Below are 23,983 nucleotides of genomic sequence, written 5' to 3'. Positions count from 1 at the left end.
AAACAGGACCTGACTTTTCCCAGCAAACCAGTGCACAACTAGGGTTTCTAGGTTCACTGCCTGAGGCAGCTAAGGAGCAAGGGAAGTGCAGAGTCAAGGACATATTTCCAAGACAGACTTCAGTTTTTCAGATAGTGCTTTCTCAGTTTTACTTTTTCAGTTTTACTAGCCTGCAACTTCATGAGACAGATACAATAACTTATAGGTTACTTACCAATCTGACTTTTTTTTTTTAAAGTTAAGCAGAATCTTGGGGTTTAGGTTTGCTGGTTTTGGCCTCCCAGACAGAGTTCTCAAGATAGTTCTTTACGTAGCCTGTGAAGAAGGAATTTTTGTTGCTGAATTGTCTAGTCATTTTTTATTTATTTATTACAGCATGGATGAGATCACACCTCTGTAGTGCAGAATGTTGAAGGTAACTTGTAGCAGGGAACAACCTCTGCCTCAGAAAATCTTTTGTTTTGGTTTAAGAGCCAACAGCGAAAAGGAGGAAGTAAGTTTATTGTCCCATTACAGATGGGGTCCTGAGGCAGAGAGAGATGAACTGACTTGCTAATGATAGTACAGGAAATCTGTGGCAGAAACTGAGGCACAGTCTGAATCTCCTGTGCTGCCATTCACTTAACTGAATTTCAGTGTCATCCTTCTTCTTTGGGGGAGTCTTGTAGCCTGTGGAATATTCAGCTTTGTGTGTACCAAAAAATCTCTGAAAGAGTCCAGATGTATCAGATCCTCTTGGCAAATTCAGACATATCATCCAAGGACTTAAAGACAATGGACTGTGAACAGAGTAACTGTTTTCCTCCTTTTTGTTTTTTTTTATTCCGGTTCCATTTTCTGCCTAATTCTTCTTTATTTTCTGCATCTGTCGTGAGCTGATACATTAATTAAAACATTAATATGGTGGTTTCATAGAACATCTAGTTAATGAAACTGCTCAAAACCAGGTTTTCATTGTCCTCACCCTTACTTCCATTAATCCAAATGTTCTTACTCTGCAATGCTCTTCACAGAGAACAAGGAGGCTTCTCCTGCCTCTGTCCTCAGCTGACCCAGAAGAGGACTGGTAACCCCAGTTTTAAAGGAGCTAAAAATTGCTTTATATTATGCCTTTGATAATCACACTTTTTAGAAAGTGGTAAAAGGGATCCTCAAGACTTCACAAGAGCACTGACATTCTGTCCTGGCATCATTTAGTTTCTGCTCTGACTTCTCATCTGTTCTGATGTTTCAAGTGTTTGTGTTTGGAAAGTCCTGAAGTGGTCCCAGCTGCCCCTGTGGGCCTCTTACTGCTTAAATCATGACTTGTGGTACTCAGGGAGTTATTGCAAGATAAACAAAGCTACAGGGATTTACCACCTTCCCATTTTCCAAACTTTTCAGTACTTTTTCTTGTTGTGATTTAGTGAATGCTCCAGAAGGCACTGGAGCTGCAGAAGCAGAGTCCAGCCAGTGGACGTGTAAAGTGTGTTCATCTGCCTTCCAGGAGCCTCAGCTGCTCACAGGTAGGAAGTGCTAGAAATTTGTGAGAGCGTACTGAGAAGCATCAGGAGAATTCTGCTCTTCCAAAGCAGGACACTGTGAAGCCATGCCCCATCCATGAGGCAGTAAGATAAAGGTTTTAATTTTTGTGTTCCTTTAAGAAAAAGGGTAGCGAGGAAGGTAAAACATTGATATTTTGGATATGGCAGTGGTCAGTCTCTGGGCAAATAACTGTGATGTTGAAACTAGAAGAAATAAAACTGTTGTCTAGAAGATGACATGTGAATGTTGGGCATATCAAGGATGGGGAACTGCATGAGCAGTGTATAAGGTCAGTGATGCCAGCTTATACTTACTGATATTGTCTGCCTGGTATTTATGGCACAGATTTAGTAAAAGTAATGAAATACATTATTATTTTTTTTCTGCATTTCATTTGCAGCTATTTTATGTGGTTTTCAAAAGAACTGAAAATATTTAAGAGCTCTGACCATTTGATGAATCATTTTTGAAAAGGGGTTATTTAGGCCACTAAATAACGTGGGCATTTGGAAAAACATACCCATTATCAGGGAGCACAACCTTTTTACAGTGATACCTAACAAATTTCTTTAAAAATTCAGTCCCTGTGAGTAATCATTTCAATGTTTAATAGATTCTATGCTTTTATTTAGGAAGGTATTGTGACTGCTTTGGAAATAATTTGGAGTGAGTCTCTGCTAAGTGAGGTTGACCCAATAGATAGGCTTCAGCTGGATCTTTGAGTATTTCATGACAGTTTCTTTCCTCCTTACTCTTGTGTTCTTTCCCATCCACCCAGAACACTTGCTGAGTCACCTGGAACAAGCTAAAGGTGCCCGCCAAACCAGCCAAAATGGGGCTGTTGCAGAGAAAGCAGCAGAGGGTCCCCCTGTGGATCAGCCAGTGATTTGTGATGCAGCCAGTGCCAGTACAGACTCAAGGAGGAAGGCCAGGCGGGGAAGAAAGCCCAAAACAGCAAAAGCAGAAACACCTCTTGTCGTTGTTGAAGAGAAAGATTCTGCAGGTAAGACAAAACTTTAAGAAAATGCTAAGCACACTTCCATTCATATGTCTGTATTGATGACTTCTCAGAAAGGCCTAAAAAGTAACACAGGGACAAGATAGCGGTTTTTAGTTAGATCACTAAAGCAGATGATTTACAGACTTTGTTAATTAACTCCGAGGGCCTTGTCTACCCTACATGTTGCAGCACCTACACTTAGATTACCTGCATTCTCCTGTGATGGTTTCAGTAATAGAGAGCCCCAGAGGAACACAAGATAGTGATTATGAGAGACCTGCCTAGGTTTCTGCCAGAAGGAACAGGAGAGAGAAAGCATCCTCTCTCTCAAGAGGAGATACCTTCTTCTCTCTACCTCAAGGTTTATTCTTGAAAGGGGCCTTTTTTCAGGGGCTTACCTTTCTTCGAGGGAAGTTCTAGTAGGAAATTTCATGATGCATAGTCAACTGACCCCTTAGTAATAGGTCGGAAAGGTAAGAAATTATGCCTCCATAGGAGATGTTGGTTACATCTTACTTGTCATTCAGTAGCCACTTTCTCTATCTTGCAAGTGCTACCTAGTCATTAGCAATCCATTATTTGTCATTGACAAATTACATGTTTGTGGACAAATAATGTGTTCAGTGCCACGTCTCATTGCACATTCTGCATTTGAGGTTTTATTTCTAGCTATCCACATTAACACTGTATTTTTCTGATGTGTTTGCAGTGGAACGCGTAGCTGATGTTGTAACGGAGGTCCCACCAGAAGAGGTAGCCTTGCCTTCAGCTGCAGAAGAGAGGATTATGGAATTGGTTTTAGGAAAGATGCCTAGCACCACAAATAGCATCAGTTCAGTGACAAAGTAAGTGTTCTGGGATGCAGAATTTCCTCTTAGGCTTAATTAAGATCATGTAGCATGTAACAGCTCTGCTCAACTTTTGGGCCCACAGATGCTCTTTTTTATTAGCATAAAAATGTGTGATACTGCTGCTGTTACAAGAGCTGACTTTGAGTGCCACAAAGATGGCTTGTGCACTGGAGGATGGTGCACAGATGGTGAGATATTGGTGGCAGAATTTTGGAGCGTAAACCACGGGAATTTCATTTTCCATCATGTTACTGCTTTTCTTCAGTGTGATTCCAAAAGCCTCCTGCAACTGCAAAGTGAAATATTTCTCCCGTTAGATGTCGGTGCTAAAACAGTCAAAGAGATTTTTTTCTAAAAAAGTTATGCTAACCATTATTATTATTCAGTCTTGCCTGTCATCTTAACTCATGAATGACTTCATGTTGATTTGTGCATGTGATACTTGAGATTTAGAGCAGTGGGAGGGGAAAACTTCAGCTTAACAGAACCTCAGGGAGGCTCTTAAGTATCATTTGATTAATTTAGATTCTTTTATGTCTTTTTGTCTCGGTAAAATTGGCTTTTTGAATTATTCTTTGTATAATAGAGCACTTGATTTTTCAAAATTAGCTAGTAGCGCTATATATTGAAGTCCTTAGCAAACACAGAGCCATCAAACGTGCATTCCAGCGGGTGGTTGTGCAGGGAAATAGAACAGTACTGCTTCTTGGCGCCCTGCTGCCCTCTTATCATATATGCCTCTTGCATGTGAACTGCCAAGCTTTCTAAGCTGAAGTAGTGCTAATGTTTTCAGAGGATAAGCAGAACAGATCCTTTATGTTCCTCTGAGGGGCCTGCAAAGAGAATCTCTGAGGCTGGTGGCTGCTGCTTTTTTCCTTGTTTGTGCTGGGTGAAGATAATTTGGAGTGAGCCTCACTCTGACACCTGCCGCTTCCAGGGGGTGGCCAGGAGGGAGCCTTGGCAATGAGGAAGCTCCAGGCCCCCTCCCTCCCCCCCAGAAGCTGAGCATAACACTCCTCTAGCTTTTGCCAGCTGTTGGGACTCTTTCTTGCAACCTGTGGGATACCTCTCAGTCCCTGCCTTTCTTTCTCTAATCCAGTAGGTTTGCTCATCACCAAAACACCATGTCCCTCAAAAGAAGTTTAATTCTCTCCAGTAGACATGGTATACGGCGGAAGCTGATAAAACAACTTGGGGAGCACAAGAGAGTCTATCAATGCAGTATCTGCAGTAAGATCTTCCAGAACAGCAGCAACCTCAGCAGGCACATCCGTTCTCATGGTGGGTTTGCTTTTGCCTCGCTTGCCTGTTGATTTTGTCTCCTGTTGGTTCCACCTTTGAGTAAAAGAGCTAGGCTATTTTTAGATACTGGAATTTTAAGAGAGCTCTTTTTTCTTTTTTTTTCTTTTTTTTTTTTATACTCTCTCTAGGAAACTCTTTTAGTTATGCAGACCAAAGCATGAGAAGATAATAGTTGAAAGTTGAAGTTAGAGTATTTAAAATTTGAATTTAGGTACATATTTTAAACAAGGGCAAGGATGTGATGTTTTTTCCAAAACTATTCTTACCTTTAAGTTTATACATATATATCGCCCCTCACCTTCACAGGCGTATGGGTAACATTGCTGCGTAAATGTCAGCTGAGTGCTTTGTAGCTTGTGATCTGCAGTTCCAGGGGTCCATGACCTACTTCTAAAGACTCCTTGAAAAATAATCACTGAAAAAGGGTGGGGGAGCCAAAAAAATGTTGTCAAAATTGTTGGAAAAGGTTAAAATCCACTATTTGGATCTCCTGAATTACTAAAGTTTCTCATGACTAGTTTGTTTGCAGTTGTTTGTGCTCTGGTTTCCCCTGTCTTGCCTGGAGTTGATTATTATCAGTCGCTGACTACTTTCTTTTTTATTTTATCTTGATTGATCCCCTCAGGTGACAAACTATTTAAATGTGAGGAATGCGCAAAGCTGTTCAGCCGTAAAGAGAGCTTGAAGCAGCATGTTTCATACAAGCACAGCAGGAACGAAGTGAGTGGTAATGACTAGCGGGCTCTTTCTGAGGTTAGGTGAAAATGTACAGTGAGCTTCCAGGTGCTAGCTTGGGAGCTTGGGTCAGTTACATTTGAGTGAATATCCGTGTGAATAAGTGAGACAACACTGACAGGGAGAGGTAACATCTTCTGTTGGAACAGCTGATGAATTTGCAAAACGGGGACATGCTTTTCAGCATACAAGTCCTTTCTTGTGTCTGAATTTCCTATAGAAAGTTATTTTCAGGCATCAGTTACAGAAAGACAAGCTAGAGTTAGCTGGACCTGCATGATCTAGAGGTGAGATCTGACTTCAGTTTATGGTACTAAATAGGATTGTTCCAGTCTTGTTTGCTTGTCCTGTCCATTTATCTCCACCTATAGTGTCATTTAATGTGTGAACTCTCTGGGTAAGGGCTGTGTCATTAAGGGCTATGCACACATGTGTAAACCTACAGTGCTTACAGTAGCAGCACCATGCCTGTTGGTGAGGGTGTTTCAGTGCTCCTGCCATATAAATATTAAACATGCCTGTAGTGGTGCCTTGTCAGTGAATATTTCCATTGCTGCTTGGCATCAAGGTCCTAAGCTCTCAGACTGCTGGCATCTGTTCTGGAGCTGGAGGATGAATCAGATTACATCTTGCTTCTCAAAAATTCTGTCTCTGTGTTGGACCGGAGGTTATCAGGAAGACTGTTACATGCACACAGGTGCATGGTCTATTTTTTTTTTTTTTTTTTTTTTTTATAGAGCTCAGATGTAGGAACATGGCAGGATGATATAGCGTCAGAATTTTGCATCAATATGTATTGAAACGTTCTGTTGAAGGAAGAAAAATTGGAAAAGACAGAAATCAGAAAAAGTAGTTGAGATTTAGAATTCCTGTTTCAGACATGACTTGGCTTTTTCCCCACTTAAACACTGTTTGCAATCCTCAGGTTGATGGTGAGTACAGATACAAGTGCACCACGTGTGAAAAGGCCTTTCGGATAGAGAGTGCATTGGAATTCCATAACTGCAGGACAGGTGAGAATGGCTAATCATTCTGCTTCCTCTGGCATCTCTACTCCATTTTGGGGGGATGTCCACAAATCCATCTCAGCACAGAAACTACAGAAGGGGAGTAGGAATTTAGATTTTTGTCATCATCACAACAAGCAACCTGCCCCGCTTCCCTCAAAAAACCTCTTTTTGTGATAAGAAAAGTGTAACCAGTAATTTGTAGAGCCACATATCCACTTACGTATTGCTTTTTTTAGTATGTCCTGCTCACCTGTCTAATATCCTCACTGGTATTTCATTTGTATGTTCACAGATAAACCCTGTCACCATCTCTGTTTCATTTTCTTTCCTGAAACTTAAGTTCCACCTCATTTCTCTGAAACAGAGGAACTGCAAAGGGGGCTAGTACTATCTATAGTTTATAGTTTTCTGGGATTGGAGTTTTCTTCTGCTTTCTCATGCAGTAGTCTCTCTAGATGTTTTTTTCTTAGTATCACTAGAGCCTGTCCTTTTCTCCCATAGCCATCCCTTGTGGTTGCTCATATTATCTATGCTGAGTGATCTTACACTTAGAAAATGACATCCTGGTTACTTTTATGGACCCATGTTAACTGTCAGTCCAGAACCATTCAAATAGGTTTTCTCATTTCCTTTTAGAGGGTACAGCTTATATAAAAACTCAAGCCTTATGAAGAATGGAAAGTAATGCCAAGTAACCTCAGTATTGTGTTTATTCAAGGGCAGCAGCTCATTTTCTCTCTGAGTTGACCAAAACAAGCAGCAGGTTTTGCCCTACTCTTCAAGGCATCAAACTGTTACTTCTTTGTGATTGCTGCAGCACTGACAGATTCTATTTACAGGACCATACTTCCATGTTCCAAGAAAAGTCTCAACTACTGAATAAAAAAAAAATTCCCCATAGGCCAATTGTCATGTAATGGTATATTTTTGAGATTTTATACTTTCTTCTGCAGTATTCTGTACTGGCTGGTATTAGGAGCCAGTGCTGGCAGAAGTATTCTGGTGCTTAGACACAGCTGTTCATGTGATGCTGTGTTGCTGTTTGTGTAGTGATTTTACCAACATTAAAAACTTGAATCAACTGTAACAGAATCCACTCCAAACATAATTTTAATGTATGCTAGCCCACAATGGAAATAGCCCATGTGAGGAAGTTACAATGCTAGACTCCATTTTCCAAGTTAGCATCATATATATTTATTGCCTTTGAAAAAAATTTTAAAGTAAAACACATGCTTTTGCATTTCCTTCCTCAGTCCATTTAATGATGGATTATAAACTTGGATCTAGCAAAAGAACTACCTATTTTACAAACATGTAAAACCTATTTTCATCCGTAAAGAGCTGCATGGTTTCTCTTGCTTGCAGATGACAAGACATTCCAATGTGAGATGTGTTTCAGATTCTTTTCTACAAACAGTAATCTTTCAAAACACAAAAAAAAGCATGGGGATAAGAAGTTTGCATGTGAAATCTGCAATAAAATGTTCTACCGGAAGGATGTCATGCTAGACCATCAAAGACGACACTTGGAAGGTAAGTATCCTGCAGATCAACCTAATTATTACTCTTGAAATGGCAGTAGAGGTGGGAAGATGAAGGAAATGATTGCTCATTAGATTGTTCTGGATGGTAGCTGTCATTTTTTTTGTCAGTTACCTGATCTGGAGTAGCAGGTTTCAGCAAAATGTGACATTTATTAAAAATAATAGTAACAGATCCTGGAGGGCAGTTGTCTAATTCTGTGAAAAACTTTCTAGGAGATGCACCTACCTTTTTTTCCAGCCTCACATGATTGGATCCAGTGCTACTAACAGTCACATGAAAGTTGCTTGGCTTATTATGCAGTAGTTTAGACTAGCTGATTTTAATTATATCTTTTTCTTTCTTTGAATTCTGTTCTTTCTGTTTTTAAAAAAAATGTGATAACTTGAAAATTTGAAGGCAGAGAATTGCAATGTACAACTGAAAGTGACTACTTTGTAAATATAGTGTAGATGGAATGTTGTGTGATTTTTATCTTTCAAAATCTTGAGAATATATGAAAATGAGACTATAAGCGTTTACTGTTCAAAATCTCACACATCTAAGGATGTTATAGGTATTCAGAGACTCTGGAAAAACTTGAGTGATGGTAGGTTGCTGAAATATGTATTAAAACGCCTCTAGTGATCTAGATGATAAAACCAAAGGTGATTTAAAAAAAAGCAGCCAGATTGTCTAATTTGGTGCTTTGGGTGTAGCTGACCGTCACTGGCTGCTCTTGTGATTCAGACCTTTGTGTTATGAACTAGAGGACAGCTAGAGGACAAGGGGTTGAATGGCAATGTCAAGGTATCTCATGTTTAGCTGTCTCAGAACAGCCCTCATCCTTCCTGAAAGTAGCAGAGAAAGAAGTGTGAAATCCTCATTGAGCATTAAAGATGATTGACACTGGGTGGTGCCTCTTTCCTTAGAGAGTGCAAGGGTGAATTTCTGGGCCAGATACCTGATCGAAGTGCCAAGGCCTACTAGATCTTCCTGTTGCCAGGTGTTGACAATAAATGTCTGTTTTCAGACACTTTACAATTGGTGTAATAACCAGTAAGCCATAATACATCACTTTGGCAGACTGCTTTTATATTCTTAAGACACCATTTTAATTTAGAAGTTACCCTTTTGTTAGCAATTAAATTCTGCATTGAGGCTCTTCCCATTGTTTCACTCTTCTTTACAGTATTTGCCCAAAAGGGCATGCAGATTGGAGTGGAAAACCATGGTTTATTTTTGTTGTTTTGTTTTTTTGATGGGGACTGTTCTGTTAAGGGGTGAGGCGTGTGAAAAGAGAAGACTTTGAGCACAGCACAGAAAACATGGTTCGCTACAAGAAGGAGCCTTCGGGATGCCCTGTGTGCGGGAAGGTAGGCGTCTTTGCCAGCGTGTGCCGTGTGTATCTCTGCATTGTAGCTCCAAGGATACTGCAGGGGTACGGTGCGCCTCAACCCAGTGCTTCCAAATGAGTTACCGTGGCATAACAAGTTACCACCCATGTATTAAACCACAATAGCAGCCAACCTGAGTAGGTGTACAGCCTGCCAAAAGGTTGAGGTAAATGATTTGCACTGAGGTATGTGCCAAGTTAGATTACCTTGCAACTCGGGCATTGGGTTAGTTACCAGCGAGCCCTGTTGCCCAGCCAAGATGTTACTCTTCAAACTGCCTTAGCTTCTTTATATATCCAAGCCCACTGTTGCCATGGATGGTGGGAGCTGTTAGGACAAATATAAGAACAGAACTGAAGTTCAGACTAGACTTTGTTTCAGGACATGTAGCACAATGTAAAGTGTAACATGGCCACTGTGTCTGTCAGTGAAATCTCATGGCTTGTGTTATTTAGAGTGAAGTTTTTCTGACGGAACGTAAACAGCTGGAGTTGACTGTGTGCATTAGGAATCATTTTCTGTTAGAAATCAAAGTGAAATCATGGTGTAGTCATGGCATTGTTGCATTTGGATGTTTTAACGCTCATGGTCTTAAGTTGCTGTAATCACAGGTACAAAGGCTGTGGGTTTAACTAGTGATTGTTTAAATGTTTAGTGATTCATGGTGCAAGATGTACTGAACCAACTCTTAAGTTGGTGTGTAGGCCTTTGGTTTTGTTGCTTCGGGTATGTTATATATCAATGAAGGTAGACTTTGTGGAGTGTCTTTTTATAGATAGGTGGAACATTCATGATTCAAAAGATTCTCTAAATATTTCTAAATCTACCCTAAGTAATTCTGCTGCAGCTTTTGTGGAAGTCCACCTCTGGTGAATGGCCAATTTCAGTCAGTCCCTTGTAACTGTACACCTGTATTTTGCTGTGCCAGCAGTTCCTGAGGTAGCCTGCTGGCTGGATAACAGGAGCTCCTACATACTTCTGGCCAGAATGAACAAAACACGACAGTAAATATGTTCTGTGCTATCCATTGGATAACTTGCCAAGAACTGTAGCCCTGCTGGACATGATACGAAACCCTTCCTTCTTCTTTTCTTTTAGGTATTTTCATGTAGGAGCAATATGAACAAACACCTTTTAACACATGGAGACAAGAAATACACTTGTGAAATCTGTGGACGTAAATTTTTCAGGGTGGATGTGTTGAGAGATCATATTCATGTCCATTTTAAGGTATTGTGTTAATAATTTATTAGAAAAGGCATGTTACTTAGCAGACACATAAACATATCAATAAATCTATTGAGACTGTTGTGGCCATGTGTTCATACTGGCAACACAACAGTGATTATATACCCTGTGCAGTGATGTTTCTACCACAGCCTAGCATGAGTTGTGCTCTAATTTACCCATGACTCTGTTTCTACATCTGGATTGCTACAGAGTATGTGGACTATCATATTTGAAGTTATTTCAGCTACCACTGCAGAACACTGTTCTGAATGCTATGGAAAAACCACCTTTGTGACCTTGGGTGAATCACAGAGGTTGCTCAGTTTAAAGCAGGGAGAGTAACTTAACAGGAAGGCTCTTCCAGCTGTAGTTTGGTTGGGTTGAGGGGTTCCTGTCATCCCCTGTCTTTGTGGGGAAAAAAAACAAACGAGAACTAATTTTTACTGCCCTTTCCGTGTCAGTGATCATGATTCTCTTCTGTATGCCAGCATAACTGCCTGTGTATTGAGTTCCTTACCTGGCTTTATCAAAAGTTCTGAATCACAAAACCCTATTAATAGTGCTTAATCAGATCCAGATTATTTTGATGTAACTAGGTTAACACTGAATTGTAAGGAATTGAATTGAAAGGGAATTTTAACACTCAGTGGCACTCATAAAGATGTTTTTATGGATGTAACACTGTACCAGTTGAGTCTCTGCTTACATTAAAGTTCCTTTTATACACAAAAAATTTAGTAGTATTTGTTTGGATAATCAGTTGTTCCTCATTTAGTCATGGATAGAGGAACTTTTTTTAGCTGAATTGAATGAAGCAGGAGGATATTTTAAATAAATAATGTTACAGTAATTGCTAAAGGAAGGCAGTCTGCATGGCAACAAAAGCTGACTAGGTGTTACCTTTTGAAATAGAAATTTAATCTATTAAAACAGAATATTCTTTCCCACCCTACACAGGACATAGCACTAATGGACGATCACCAGAGAGAAGAGTTCATTGGTAAAATTGGAATTTCATCAGAGGAAAACGATGACAACTCTGATGAAAGTGCAGATTCTGAGCCTCACAAGTATAGCTGCAAAAGGTGCCAGGTAGCTTTAAATACTTTGAAATTAACTTGTTTTGGGATGGGAGGAGGGAGTGGAGATGTCTATAAATCATTCAGATTTTTAAATAACATTAAGGGTTCACAAAGAGAAGGCTGGTCTTCTGCAGTGCTTGTTACTTGTAATCTACGAAGTGCTATTCTATAACACTTTAGGTGGTGTTCTGTAAGGTGAATGCTAAACATTTAAAAAGGGAAATACACACACACTTACCTTTGTGCAAGGAAGCAAGCAAGCAAAATTGGAGAAAGAAACAATAAAGGAACATTCAAATCTTGCACTTCCTTTTAATTATGTGCAAATTAAAATCATTATAGCATTCCTGAATGATACAGTCCACAGATGGATTCATTTTGATGAGATCAGGCGGTCCTCTAGTGGATATCCAGTTTGGAGGACTAAGACTGCCGCTTATGTTCAGTGTGACAGCTTATTCTTGGCCTACTCTATTACTAACAGGATGGCATTAGAAGTACTGCTGGAACATACCTTACCTGGTTGTCAGCTGAGAGAGGAAGACTTTTTAAACCTCTTACTGCATGGCTTTTGCCATTTTATAAAGATATAATGGGGAAGATTGGGGTCCTTAAGGCCCATCTGGATTCTGTGCCCTTACTGGGTGAGCACGCTGTGCTGGGGCAGGTGGGACGCGAAAGCAATCAGTGAGAACAGCAAAACTGGGCAAACTGACATAGGGACTGGGGAATTTTAGTAGTTAAGCCACTGACTTAGCCCCTGGAAATCAGAGCTTATTTCGCAGTTTACACTTAATGTGAAAGTGTTTAGCTTACCTTCATTTTGAAGACATGGAGATAGTAATATTTCAGTTTTCTGTCCTTATCTGTGAGCTGGTTTTAAGCACAAACTGATTTTAAGCTTATGTCAGTAAGCATAAGAAGATGTGTTATCAGAGTAGTTAATCACATGCTTGCTTTCAATGTGGTAATTTTAAGGCCTGACACTTATACGGTATATAAACTATATAAAATTGTATGCTTGCAAATGAGGGCAGTTGTGCCATTGAAATTAGAAAGCTCTTTTTGAAAGCTGGGGGTTTTAGTGCTTTTGCAGGTGTTTGTGAAGTAAACAGTTGTGTAAGGCAACAGCTGGAGAAAATGAGCACGACCTGTGATGAGATGGAGAAGCTCTTTTGGCTGAAAGTATCTGTTCACACATTCTCTAAGGGAGAACAACATAAGAATGAGTCTATAGTGAAATATCTCTTCTGAGCTCTTAAGAATCTCCCTCTCTGTTTTCTTCTCATCCCAAAGTACACCTTCACCAACCTGTGCAGTGCTGTCAAATATCCTGACTAGTTCCAAAACTGGAGCAAAAGATCATGTCATTATGGCACTTTGCCCTGATATGTTGGAGCATATATGCACATGGAGGGTTACTTAGCCCAGGGAGCTAAGTATGGAGCACCTGTCTGTTGTAGTTGTAGCACTTCCAAGAGCTGAGCTAGAATCACTGCCCTGCAATACCTAGAAATACCAACTCTTCTGGAGCAAGTGCCAAAGCTTACTATGCAGACTAGAGCCCAAAAGACATTTTCTCCATCTGTGACATCCTTGCTTTGACAGCTAGCGGAGGTTAGACGTGGTTCTCCTCTTCAAGGCTGTTACTCAGTGCACAAATAATTGGAGGTCCCCTAGCTGTGCAGTGTAAGAAGCAGAGGTACCATCTCAAGCTACTTTTCCAAATGAGTTAACGGATGTCCTGTAGCAATGTGCTCGTAATGGCCAAAGAGGTTCAGGCCTAAATCTAGCTTTCACAGATTTTTCATCGAGTGATACACAGGATAGCTCTGACTCTAGATCTTGATAGCGTGTTACTAGATTGTTGCTGTTCCCAAAGACTTTTTTCCCCTTTCATTCACTATTGGTTCATTCCACAGTTGACTTTTGGCAGAGGGAAGGAGTACCTGAAGCACATAATGGACGTGCACAAGGAGAAAGGCTATGGCTGTAGCATTTGTAATCGACGTTTTGCCTTGAAGGCAACTTACCATGCACACATGGTCATTCATCGGGAGAACCTTCCTGATCCTAATGTGCAGAAGTAAGATGACGTGTTGGACTGATAAGAGGAGCTATTGTTTTGAGTTACAGATGCTTTTAGAGAATTGGACTGTACTGAATATCTGAAACTGTATAACGACTGTTAAATGTTTATTAAAAGCTTGAAATATATATATAGCCAATGATTCACTTCACACAGATGATTAGTCAACAGCCTCACAGTTTGGGCTTTGTAAAGTATAAATCTTGTGATTTTGGTAAATATTTTCTAAAAACTATGATTTGGGCAATGCCAGACTACTCCAAGCTTGCAGTGAACTTAGGCTTATTTTGAAAATGCTTTTATGTTTCAAGGAACTTTTTATAGTAATTAGTATTACCAAATGAAATACAGTTACTGACAGAGATGCCTGAAAACCACCTCGGTCTCAAGAAAAGAATGACAGGTTTTTGGTCTCTTTGGTTTCAGATACATCCATCCATGTGAAATCTGTGGAAGGATTTTTAACAGTATAGGAAATCTGGAAAGACATAAGCTTATACATACAGGTAAAAATGTTGTGTTTCTTTATTATTATCAATATTAAGAAGAAATTTCTGTTACCAGTGCCAGCCTTATTTTTTTCAGGAGGAAATAAGTTGTGGTTTTTACTGTAAGTTACAATAAGATAAATGTTATTTTTATGCTTTTAAGGTAGACCAGTTTTCTAAAGCAGATAGTATTAATGAAGATATTTGGTCTAGGCACACAATCCAGATTCCTAATTAATGTGATGCAGGATGCACCTGCTAAAATCCTAATTCTGTATTCTGTTCTTCCCCACATTGTTATCCATGCCACCTTCTTACCATTACACAGGCTGAAAACTGCTATTGCAAAATCATTTTTAACAGCTCATTATTATTTCATGCTATTCAGTATTTTCCTACCTCAGGTGTTATCTTTTTTTTCAGATTTCACACAAAAAGCCAGCTTTTCTCTTTCTCCAAAGTCTTCTAATTTAGTTTGGGCCACAATATGCATGAAAGATGTGGTTGACAACACAGGCGGACTGTTGCCCTCTAATTCACCAGTTTAGTCAGCTTTTAGGAGATGCACATTTTTCATTAACATTTTTTTTGTTTATGTTGTCTTTTAAATTTATTTTTAAGGTGTAAAAAGTCATGCTTGTGAGCAATGTGGCAAATCATTTGCTAGAAAAGACATGTTAAAAGAACATATGCGAGTCCATGATAATATCCGAGAATACTTGTGTGCAGAATGTGGCAAAGGTATGTCTAATGCCTTGTTTTCCATTAATTGTGATAGTGAATAGCAGGTGAATATCTGAATTAAAACTACTTCCATTTGTAGAATATTCAGAAGGTCATCGGAGCGCTGTAGATCCTGCATTTTTGAGAGGTAGAAACTGTATTAATCAGGAGCTTTATGGATACATAAACTACCCCTAACTTTATACAATCTAGTATTGTGACCTGTAAGATAAAACTGATTTTAATAAAATTTGCTTTTGTCAGATTGAAGAGTGCTTGCCTGACTGAGTTCCAATGTATTTGCAGCATAAAAGTGAATACAAGTTAATTATTTCATTCTAGGCTGTTTTCAGCTTAAGAAATAGAGTAATTTCTCTCTTTAAGAGCCTTAAGAGTCAAAGTTGCTTTGACTTTTTGAGTTGTTTGTGTTATAACTTGAACAAATCTGAACTGGTATTTTAGTGGAAGGCAGTAAGTCTGACACCTCTAATAATGTTTTTTCTGTGCTTGTCCCTGCTGTTTTACTTCTTCCTCAGTGGTTACTCAGATGTTTTCCAGAGCTTTTGCCTGGAATTAAAATAATAATGATAATGTGCACTGCTACCTAAACTATTAAAAATACACAATTGTGGACATGCAGCAGATATAATCTTAGAGCTCTTGGCTAACAACATGATCATCCTGAGTTTTCCTCTGAAGGCGGGAGCAATGACTAATTGTCATGCTGCACTTTTTGTCTCACAGGAATGAAGACAAAACATGCACTTCGTCACCACATGAAACTTCACAAAGGTATTAAAGAATATGAATGCAAGGAATGTCACCGAAAATTTGCACAGAAAGTCAACATGCTGAAGCATTACAAAAGACACACGGGTGAGGTCTCTAAAGACGTACGAAAATTGCACTGAATCAGTTAAATGCTTCCTGAGAGAACTTTTCTGTAACAGTATGAGGAACACTAATTAAAAAATATGCATATTTTGCTTTTTGAAAAATGAAATTTTGTCCTCTTGTCAGCCAAGACCACCTGTTATGCAGTTAAGATACATAGTTTGGTTGGTTTCATGTTTTGCTCTTTTAAGAGAGGTGGGTTTGGTCTAAGGTAGGTCTAGAGTGTTGGTTTTGTTTTAAGTTAGTCTTCAGGTTCTCATTTCCCAAAACAAAATTTTACCTCGTGCATCAATTCCTCTTGGATTCATTTTCTGCCAGATGCAGTGGCACGGCGTAGATAAAGATAGCTAGTAAAGCTGGGCTTCTTCTACTTGTTTAGCTTTTTTTATTAGTGATATGAGACTCAGAATTGTCCCAGATAGCTTAGACTATTTTCACTCTGATGCTATATGTGCTCTTCATGCAGGAATCAAAGACTTCATGTGTGAGCTCTGTGGCAAGACATTTAGTGAGAGAAATACAATGGAGACTCATAAGTTGATTCATACAGGTAAATCCTCTAACAAACAGTATCCAAAGACAATAGCTCTATTTTGTTCCTAGGCTTGCTTTAGACTTGCCAGTCTTGGAACTAGTGTTACGCATCAAGCTATCAACATAAAATTGTTCCTGTTGTTGAGATGCTGACAATACAATACTCATCTGTGGGGGCTGTTGCTAACAGCGTTTCCTTCCATCTGCCACCAGTAGGAAAACAGTGGACATGTTCAGTCTGTGATAAAAAATATGTCACTGATTACATGCTACAGAAGCACATCCAGCTCACTCATGATAAGGTAGAAGCCCAGAGCTGTCAGCTGTGTGGGACAAAGGTTTCTACCAGAGCATCCATGAGTCGACATATGAGGCGTAAACATCCAGAGGTGAGTTAGTTTGGCAAGCAGATTGTGGGGTGGTTTGTTGGGGGGGAGCGTGGGGGGGGTGGGGTGTATGGTTGAATTACTTTTTTTTTTTTTTTTTTTTTTAAGAAACTTTATGGCCATCAGTGGCTTCAAAGGAATTACTTTTTTTTCTCTCTCTCTTTTTTTCTGTTCTTTTGGGTCTAATTTTAGGTAGTGTCTGTTCAGCATGCACTTAACTGAATCAGCCCTTTCGTTATGTTTCAGTAGTAAACGTATCTGATTGTCAGTTCCTAAAAATGAAGTTGTTTTGATTATTTTAAATCCCTTTTCTTTTTCTGCCTCAGCTTAAATGTATATTTTTTTATGTTTTGTCTTCATCCATTAGGGAGTATAATTGATCCTTTTTCCCTATTGTGCTCTCTGTATTCAGAAGTGATCTGAAAGAGTGGTGAATAGAGAGGTGAGGGCAGCATCTGCTGATGATACAAAATTATTCTTAGTAATACAGACAAATGCTGACTGCAGAGTATCTGGATTAGAGGGATGTTTTGTCTGACCTCAGTGAGGCTTTTTCTGTGTTCTAAATTTCTGAATAGCTATTGTGTTTCTCTTCAGCATTTCTTGTTTAGGTTGACTAAGGCTTTCCCATTCCCTTTGAGGCTTTTTTTTTTTTACTACCAATTTATCATTAGTATTGCTTTGCCTTGAACTATCCCTATTTTTTGTCATCATGACTGGGAAGGAAATCAACAAAAAGCTCTGTTTATTGATTTTTTGGATTAAAAATGCAGCTACATATCTGCAATCCAGAGGGCAATTTGTCTCCGTTCTTTGATAAGCTGAGATGTATAGGTTTAGCTGAAAATAACAGATTAGGACACAGTTGATAGGTTTATAAATAGAAATGCTAAAATAATAATTTTTTTCAAACATATTGTTTCTTTTCTGTAGAATTCATCACTTCACAGTGGGTTGTGTTCTGTCCAGAATATGAAAATAAACATATTCTTACACTGTTGTCTTTAAACTTTGCTGGTTTTCAGTGAGAAAGAAAAGATGATAGGCCATAAGGTTATTTAAAAAAAACCCTGTTTAAATCCCTTGTATTAAATGATATGTGTAAAATGTTAGGTTACATCATTTTTGCTTTGTGACAGGATTTGTTAGGGCAATGCTGTGTTGTTTGATTGTGGTGTGCACTGCTGTGGTTCACCAGCTGGTACCTCTGTCCACAGATTCTTTCGGTGAGGATTGGTGATTTAGAGCAGCTGCCAGAGACGACTACCATTGATGCCTCCTCAATTGGGATTGTTCAGGTAAATTTGCCATTGCAGAATGCTGGTAGCAGCTAGGCTCCAGGTCTACTGGAGGGTGAGATGGGGATGTCACTTTTTTGGTACGTATCATAGCTGGGCATAGGTTCATGGCCAAGAAGTGTGCTTTTTTAGAGAGTCAGCCCCAACTTAACACATATAAGCAGATGCAAGCTGTTGCTAAAGTTTGTTTCTTCACTTGAGAATCGACGGTAAACCAACTTCAGGTGATAGTGTCTTACTTGGAACTGCACTAAGCGAAATGACTTGATGTTTTCTTTGGAAATGTGTTGCTCCAGCCGGAATTAGCCTTGGAACAGGGAGAATTACCAGAAGGGAAACAGCATATGAAAGCTTCTAAACGTGGCCAGAAACGAAAACAAAAGTCAGGTGAGGAGGAGGAAGCTCAAGTGCCTGAGGACCCTGCCTTCAGTGAATACACGGAGAAGGAAAGTGAATTCACAGGGAATGTTGGAGATGAGACTAATTCAGCTGTACAGAGCATCCAGCAGGTGAGCTCCAGCAGCAGGGTGATGGGTAGCAGGCATTGCTTAGAGGGATAACAATTTTTTTTTCCCAATAACAAACACAAATGAGTGATCAGACCATTTAGGGCTAATTTGATAAATCCACAAAGATGGATAGAGACTTTAAAATAACCAAGGAGTTGGACCAGTAAGCTCCTCCTGGTTTTTTTCTTTTTTTTTTTTTTTTCCATTTCCTTTGGTGTTACCATCTCCTTGTTTGTCAGATACTACTATCTATCTGAAGCTGTGACTAAAAGTGTGAAAGTTAATTTGGCTGCTTGTTTTGAATGTTGCATATGCCTCCCTCCCATTACCTTCTTATTTCTATACATGGACGTTGTTATATTCCAAGCTTTCTAAGTTCCCCTCTGTGTGTATGACTTCTCTTACTGGCAGCAGCACTCAGGTGATCTTTCTTTATTCTTGGTATTTGGTAATCAGCCGCAAGATATAAGGTTGAGATTACCTTTCTGTTTTTCCTCAGGTGGTGGTGACCCTTGGTGGCCCAAATGTCACAGCCCCTTCCAGTTCTGTGGGGCTGACAAATATCACTGTTACCCCCATTACAACGGCAGCTGGAACCCAATTCACAAACCTCCAGCCAGTGGCTGTGGGCCATCTGACTGCACCTGAACGCCAGTTACAGCTGGACAACTCAATTCTCACTGTGACGTTTGACACCGTCAGTGGTTCTGCCATGCTGCACAATCGCCAAAATGACATTCAGATCCAGCCACAGCCAGAGGCAGCCAATCCTCAGTCTGTGGCCCATTTTATAAACCTGGCCACCTTGGTGAACTCCATTGCTCCTCTAGGGAACCAGATAACAGAACAGCATCCTCTGACATGGAGGTCAGTGCCTCAGACTGATGTCTTGCAGTCCCAGGCACAGCCAACGCAACAGCAGTCAGGACAGCAACAGGTTCAAACAGAGCAACAACAACAGATGTATAGCTACTAATTTATACTTCAAAAAGTTTTGAAATGGACAGTACTTAAGAGACAAAAACACACAGACGTTTGGAAAATTTCTAATAGGATTGTTTGCTGGATACCAAACAGAGATGGGAAAATGTTTATACAATGAAATGTAAGCTAAAATTGGCATAGCACCCTGCAACACCCTGATCTTGAGATTCTCACGCTCTCTCTAGACCTTGCATTGTCTTAGAAAAAAGAAAAAAAATCTTACCATAAATTTAGCACCCCCTTGCACTATGTATTTCATGCAGTAAGATTGAGATTTGACAGGAGCATCATAATACATCTTAACCAGAGCAGGGAAATCCTAAATATTATGACACTTACACTTGATTTACAAAACCCTTTCAGCCATACCATGTCACTTCGTTCCAGTCTGGAAATTACATATGAAGACCTTGTTCACTTTGAGGTGGAATGCATTTGTGGTCAGCTGGTAAAGACCGAAATGTAAAGACACAAATGGGCAAAACAATAATTGTCTTGGTTTTATCTTCTTTAAGTCTTGTATTTAACAACATTGGTAAAGTAGGTGGAGGTTGGGGCTTTGGGGTGGCGATAAGTGTGGTGTGGAAGAAAATACACGAATTTCATGAAGTATTTCCATTTTAGTCATGGGAAAAACCCTGTACCCATAACACAGTGTTAGTGCTACTAGAATCAGATAGCTGGTCTAATGCTAAAGCAACTCGTATGGTCTTCTAGTCAAGTTTGAATCAAACCAGTTATGAACTGAAAAAAAAGAATGTGATACAGTTTTATGTAATTTTTCAAAACTGCTCTTTCAATCTTGCTTTTAGCTAATAGGTCTGAAGAGCAATCAGTCCCCTTTGATCAAGTTCAGGATGTGATTTTTTTTCAATTAGTCGTCTTTCATCATGTAATAAACATTTGAGAAAGTATTCTTTTTTTATATATATATACATATATATATATATAGCCTTTGTACTTACTGTGTGTTCCTGGTGAGTATTGGTGTGAAAAAGTTATCAATATGATTCATTAATTTTTTCATCTCCATATTGCCCTTTCTCACAGAAATAACTTACGGATTCTATTCCTTCTCTTTCCAAAACTGTTTTCAAAATTTGTAGCCACACACAAGATTGTGTGAAATGCAAGAAAAGGAATGTCTGAAGCATATTCTGCCACATGGAGGCAGTATGCCCTAGTGTATAATGGACAAGGTGTGCATGACTGTTGGGGATATAAGTAGTGGGTTGGGTCACATATATCATTGCTGATACAATGCTTTCATTCCATTTTCCATACATTGATGTGCAGTCTGGACTTTTGCATGTCAAGAAGATAGTGTCTCTCCCATAGAGAAAAAAGCAGCTTATATCAAAAAGGAATAAACTAAAAGAAAAATGTTGCTGCCTGGAATCCTGAAAGGCAAATCTGTCCTTCCAGCTGTGGCTGAAGAACAAGGTCCTTTGGGGCGCCAGACTGAGCCACAGAACCGTGCTAAAGATTTTTGCTGAGGATAAAGCAGCTGCTGTGTTTGACAGTGAAGATAGATTAATGGTTGTAAAAATCCTGTCTGTGCCTATCATATTTATGAAGATGTTTTATGTATTAGCAAAAATATGAGTAGGAATGACTTAAGCTTTGAAAGTCTGTATTAACATGGACTACTTGACCCCTGAAGGATGCCTTATAATCTCTACAACAAATTCTTCCAAAGTATAAATGTCTGGATTTTAAAGTTAACCTCCAGTGGTTTTCTTGGTGCCATAGCAGTGTCCAGAGGCTCACTATGCTAGGTTCTGTGTAAAGCTTAGTTGCAACAGGACATGTATAGGAAAGGGGTTTCTGGTGACGGATTTTGTGTGTCAGAGGAGCAGAACTACTTTTCTGTAAACATCAGCAAGCCTGTAGAATGTCTGCACGGGAGGGACCTATATTTGGTGGGAAAAAGATGCATATCAGAAAGAGAAAATACCTTTTACCATTGTGGGAAAGAGAATTTTTCATTCCCTAGCCCCTTCTGCCTTCCTCAGATCCTTTTCACACAATACCATGAGATCCTGTAGTTTTATTAGCCACCTAATCCCAAAAAGTGCAGTTTTATGTCCCTGTTATCATCTGGATTATTTCACCACTGGCTTGAGCCAGTTAAGTTTCTCCTCAGTTGTCCTGTCCACAAATGCTTCCCCTTCACACCAAACCCACTAGCCAAGAGAAAGCTAGGTTTTATTTATGAAAATAAATGATGTTGTTTATGTACTTGAAGCTTACCCCACCCCCCCACCTCCGTGTTTGGTGCCTGATTGGTAAAGGCATGTTATCTTTTGGCAGGGTACTCCAGAGGGGGGGGGAAAAAAGGGGGGGTGGGGGAAGCAAATGGAGAGGTCCTAGGTCAAGTTGTTATGGTAAATAAAAGATGGCTAACACCTAAAAAAATACATATGTATATGTACACACACGGAGGGTTACAGTGCTGCATATAGAGTTTCTACAAGGTCAGGGTTTTGTTTAGACATACATAAATGGAGATTAAGCTTTTAAGTGGGGAAGAAGAATTTTTTTGCCTTAGCTGCAGAGCGAATACATCTGCTTTATGTGAATACTACTGATAGCAGCATTCATGATGCATTGAATCAACCCGAGTCATTTTAACATGTAATTATCTATCTGATAAGACCTGCATATGGAGGTAATCAACCCTTACAGAGACCTCTGACTTCACAAAACCTCCTTATCCTAATGTGATCCTCTGGTATTCTGTACTTTTATGCTGCCTAACATCCCTCCCACACTAACTGGCCTGCATAATCCCATCCAGGCAGGTTAGCGTTTTACCTTTCTGATAATGATTGATTCTAGCTAATTTAAAAAGGAGTGATCACATAATAAATATTTGCATGTTGGTGGTCACATAGAACAGAAATGTCTCTCCAGTCTCTCAGTATCCCCAAATTATAGAGCAGCCCAGGTTGGAAGGGACCTCAGAAGATCATCTGGTCCGGCCTTTTTTGGGAAAGGGAGCTTAGATGAGATTATCTAGCACCTTGTCTAATTGCACCTTTAAAACCTCCAGTGACAGGGACTCTACCATGTCCCTGGGGAGGTTGTTGCAGTGGATTATTGTTCTTACTGTAAAAATTATCTTAAATAATGTTCTGCTTCAGGAGGGAGAAATGTAACTACTGGAAGGGTTGACTAGGTTTGACTAGGCCAGGCAATAGAAAGTTCTCTAAGAGCTAATCTTCCCCAGAGCAGTCCTTTTGGAAATGAGCTTGACTCTCCCTGCAACCATTGCTATGGTACCTCATCATCTCTCAGTGTGATTTTATTATTACTATTGTTATTAACATCCCTATGAGAACGCAACTGTATCTTGGGTGTGCTGCAACACGAAACATTTCAAAACAAATTATTCTGCTTTTGTTTCAAACAAATTATTTTGTTTGGAAAAGTTGGAAATGGATACCTTTTCAGATAGAGCTTACCTTGGAGAGCTATTGACTGCCAGCTGCCCTCCCAACAAAGCGTTTTTTGGATGAATACCAAAGTTACACTGATGCTGTTTCAAACTGCACAAGAAATAAAACTACGTAAGGGATGTGCAATCTAAATTTCCTTTGCCAATTTGTTACTAGCCTTTTCAGCTATAGGATGTGAAGGTTATTGTTTTCAGCCACGTGTTGGAGATTTTGCATAACAACTGTTCAGTAACAAACTGGAATTAGTTTGAGCCAAAGGAGTGATGTTGTGTAGTATTCTGTGTATTGTCATTGTTTATTGCTAAGACTATTATTTAATTGAATGCTGTTTGTGGCAAATGGGCTCTGAAGTAAAGGAGCATCAAGGTACAGAACCCTTTCTCTACCAGTGTTATTCTTTTCTGGTCCTTCATTAATGCATCAAACATTTTTTTTCTTCAAATCACATAGACTTGCCTCAAAAGCAATAAGCTTAATCATTATGTCATAGAGCTTTGTACATCCTGCAGTATAGAGAAACATGGGGTAGCGTTCTAAAATATTTATTCTAGAGCTTGTTACTGGGTAATAATGGAAAGCAGAGGAGGCTGAATCTTTCTTGGCTATGGTCTGTGGTGAGTTCTCTCAGGAAAACCTACTGTATCAAGTGCTATTACACTCTCTAAAAATTAAACTTTTCTTTTGAGATGTGTCAGTATAAAAAGTGAGTGTTTTTGCAGAAAACAGTCAGTCTCCTATGCAACCAGCTATGTTTCCGTACCTTTTTCTTGTTCCAGAAATTGTTTGAAGTTAACAGCCAGGTAGAGGCTGAATTTATTTCTAAAACTGAATTTTCTGTCAGTTTGTCAGGGTGATTTACTAGTGTTCTGCACACATAGAGATGCCTCAATTTCTCATCCTGAAAGCTAGGAGTGGAAAAACTACCATACATCCAAATGACAATCATATAAAAACTATAGGTA

General features: G+C 39.4%; 1 protein-coding gene across 13 annotated transcripts in view; it reads left to right on the top strand.

Moving 5' to 3' along the window:
• The window catches only part of PRDM15 (PR/SET domain 15), a 41,667-nt gene extending 18,011 nt beyond the window's left edge, over positions 1 to 23,656 (top strand). For 6 of the 13 annotated variants that reach the window (XM_049834955.1, XM_049834964.1, XM_049834954.1 and 3 more), the window contains 19 exons: positions 1,407 to 1,505; positions 2,303 to 2,527; positions 3,234 to 3,369; positions 4,475 to 4,656; positions 5,303 to 5,397; positions 6,338 to 6,425; positions 7,791 to 7,958; positions 9,228 to 9,322; positions 10,442 to 10,573; positions 11,531 to 11,665; positions 13,578 to 13,741; positions 14,171 to 14,250; positions 14,854 to 14,973; positions 15,700 to 15,831; positions 16,316 to 16,399; positions 16,597 to 16,772; positions 17,987 to 18,067; positions 18,364 to 18,576; positions 19,076 to 23,654. In XM_049834955.1, the coding sequence (XP_049690912.1) occupies positions 1,407 to 1,505; positions 2,303 to 2,527; positions 3,234 to 3,369; positions 4,475 to 4,656; positions 5,303 to 5,397; positions 6,338 to 6,425; positions 7,791 to 7,958; positions 9,228 to 9,322; positions 10,442 to 10,573; positions 11,531 to 11,665; positions 13,578 to 13,741; positions 14,171 to 14,250; positions 14,854 to 14,973; positions 15,700 to 15,831; positions 16,316 to 16,399; positions 16,597 to 16,772; positions 17,987 to 18,067; positions 18,364 to 18,576; positions 19,076 to 19,552 (2,882 nt within the window). In that variant the 3' untranslated portion in view covers positions 19,553 to 23,654. Of the gene's footprint in view, positions 1 to 1,406; positions 1,506 to 2,302; positions 2,528 to 3,233; positions 3,370 to 4,474; positions 4,657 to 5,302; positions 5,398 to 6,337; positions 6,426 to 7,790; positions 7,959 to 9,227; positions 9,323 to 10,441; positions 10,574 to 11,530; positions 11,666 to 13,577; positions 13,742 to 14,170; positions 14,251 to 14,853; positions 14,974 to 15,699; positions 15,832 to 16,315; positions 16,400 to 16,596; positions 16,773 to 17,986; positions 18,068 to 18,363; positions 18,577 to 19,075 lie in introns of all 13 variants that reach the window. The other 7 variants (XM_049834965.1, XM_049834963.1, XM_049834962.1 and 4 more) reach the window with 6 other exon arrangements.
• The last annotated feature ends 327 nt before the right edge of the window (positions 23,657 to 23,983 follow it).

The sequence above is a fragment of the Accipiter gentilis genome, chromosome 32 (genome assembly GCF_929443795.1).
Source record: "Accipiter gentilis chromosome 32, bAccGen1.1, whole genome shotgun sequence".
NCBI classification, from domain to species: Eukaryota; Metazoa; Chordata; class Aves; order Accipitriformes; family Accipitridae; genus Astur; species Astur gentilis.
The sequence above is the reverse complement of the archived record's forward strand: the minus strand, read 5'-3'. Positions and strand labels throughout refer to the sequence as shown.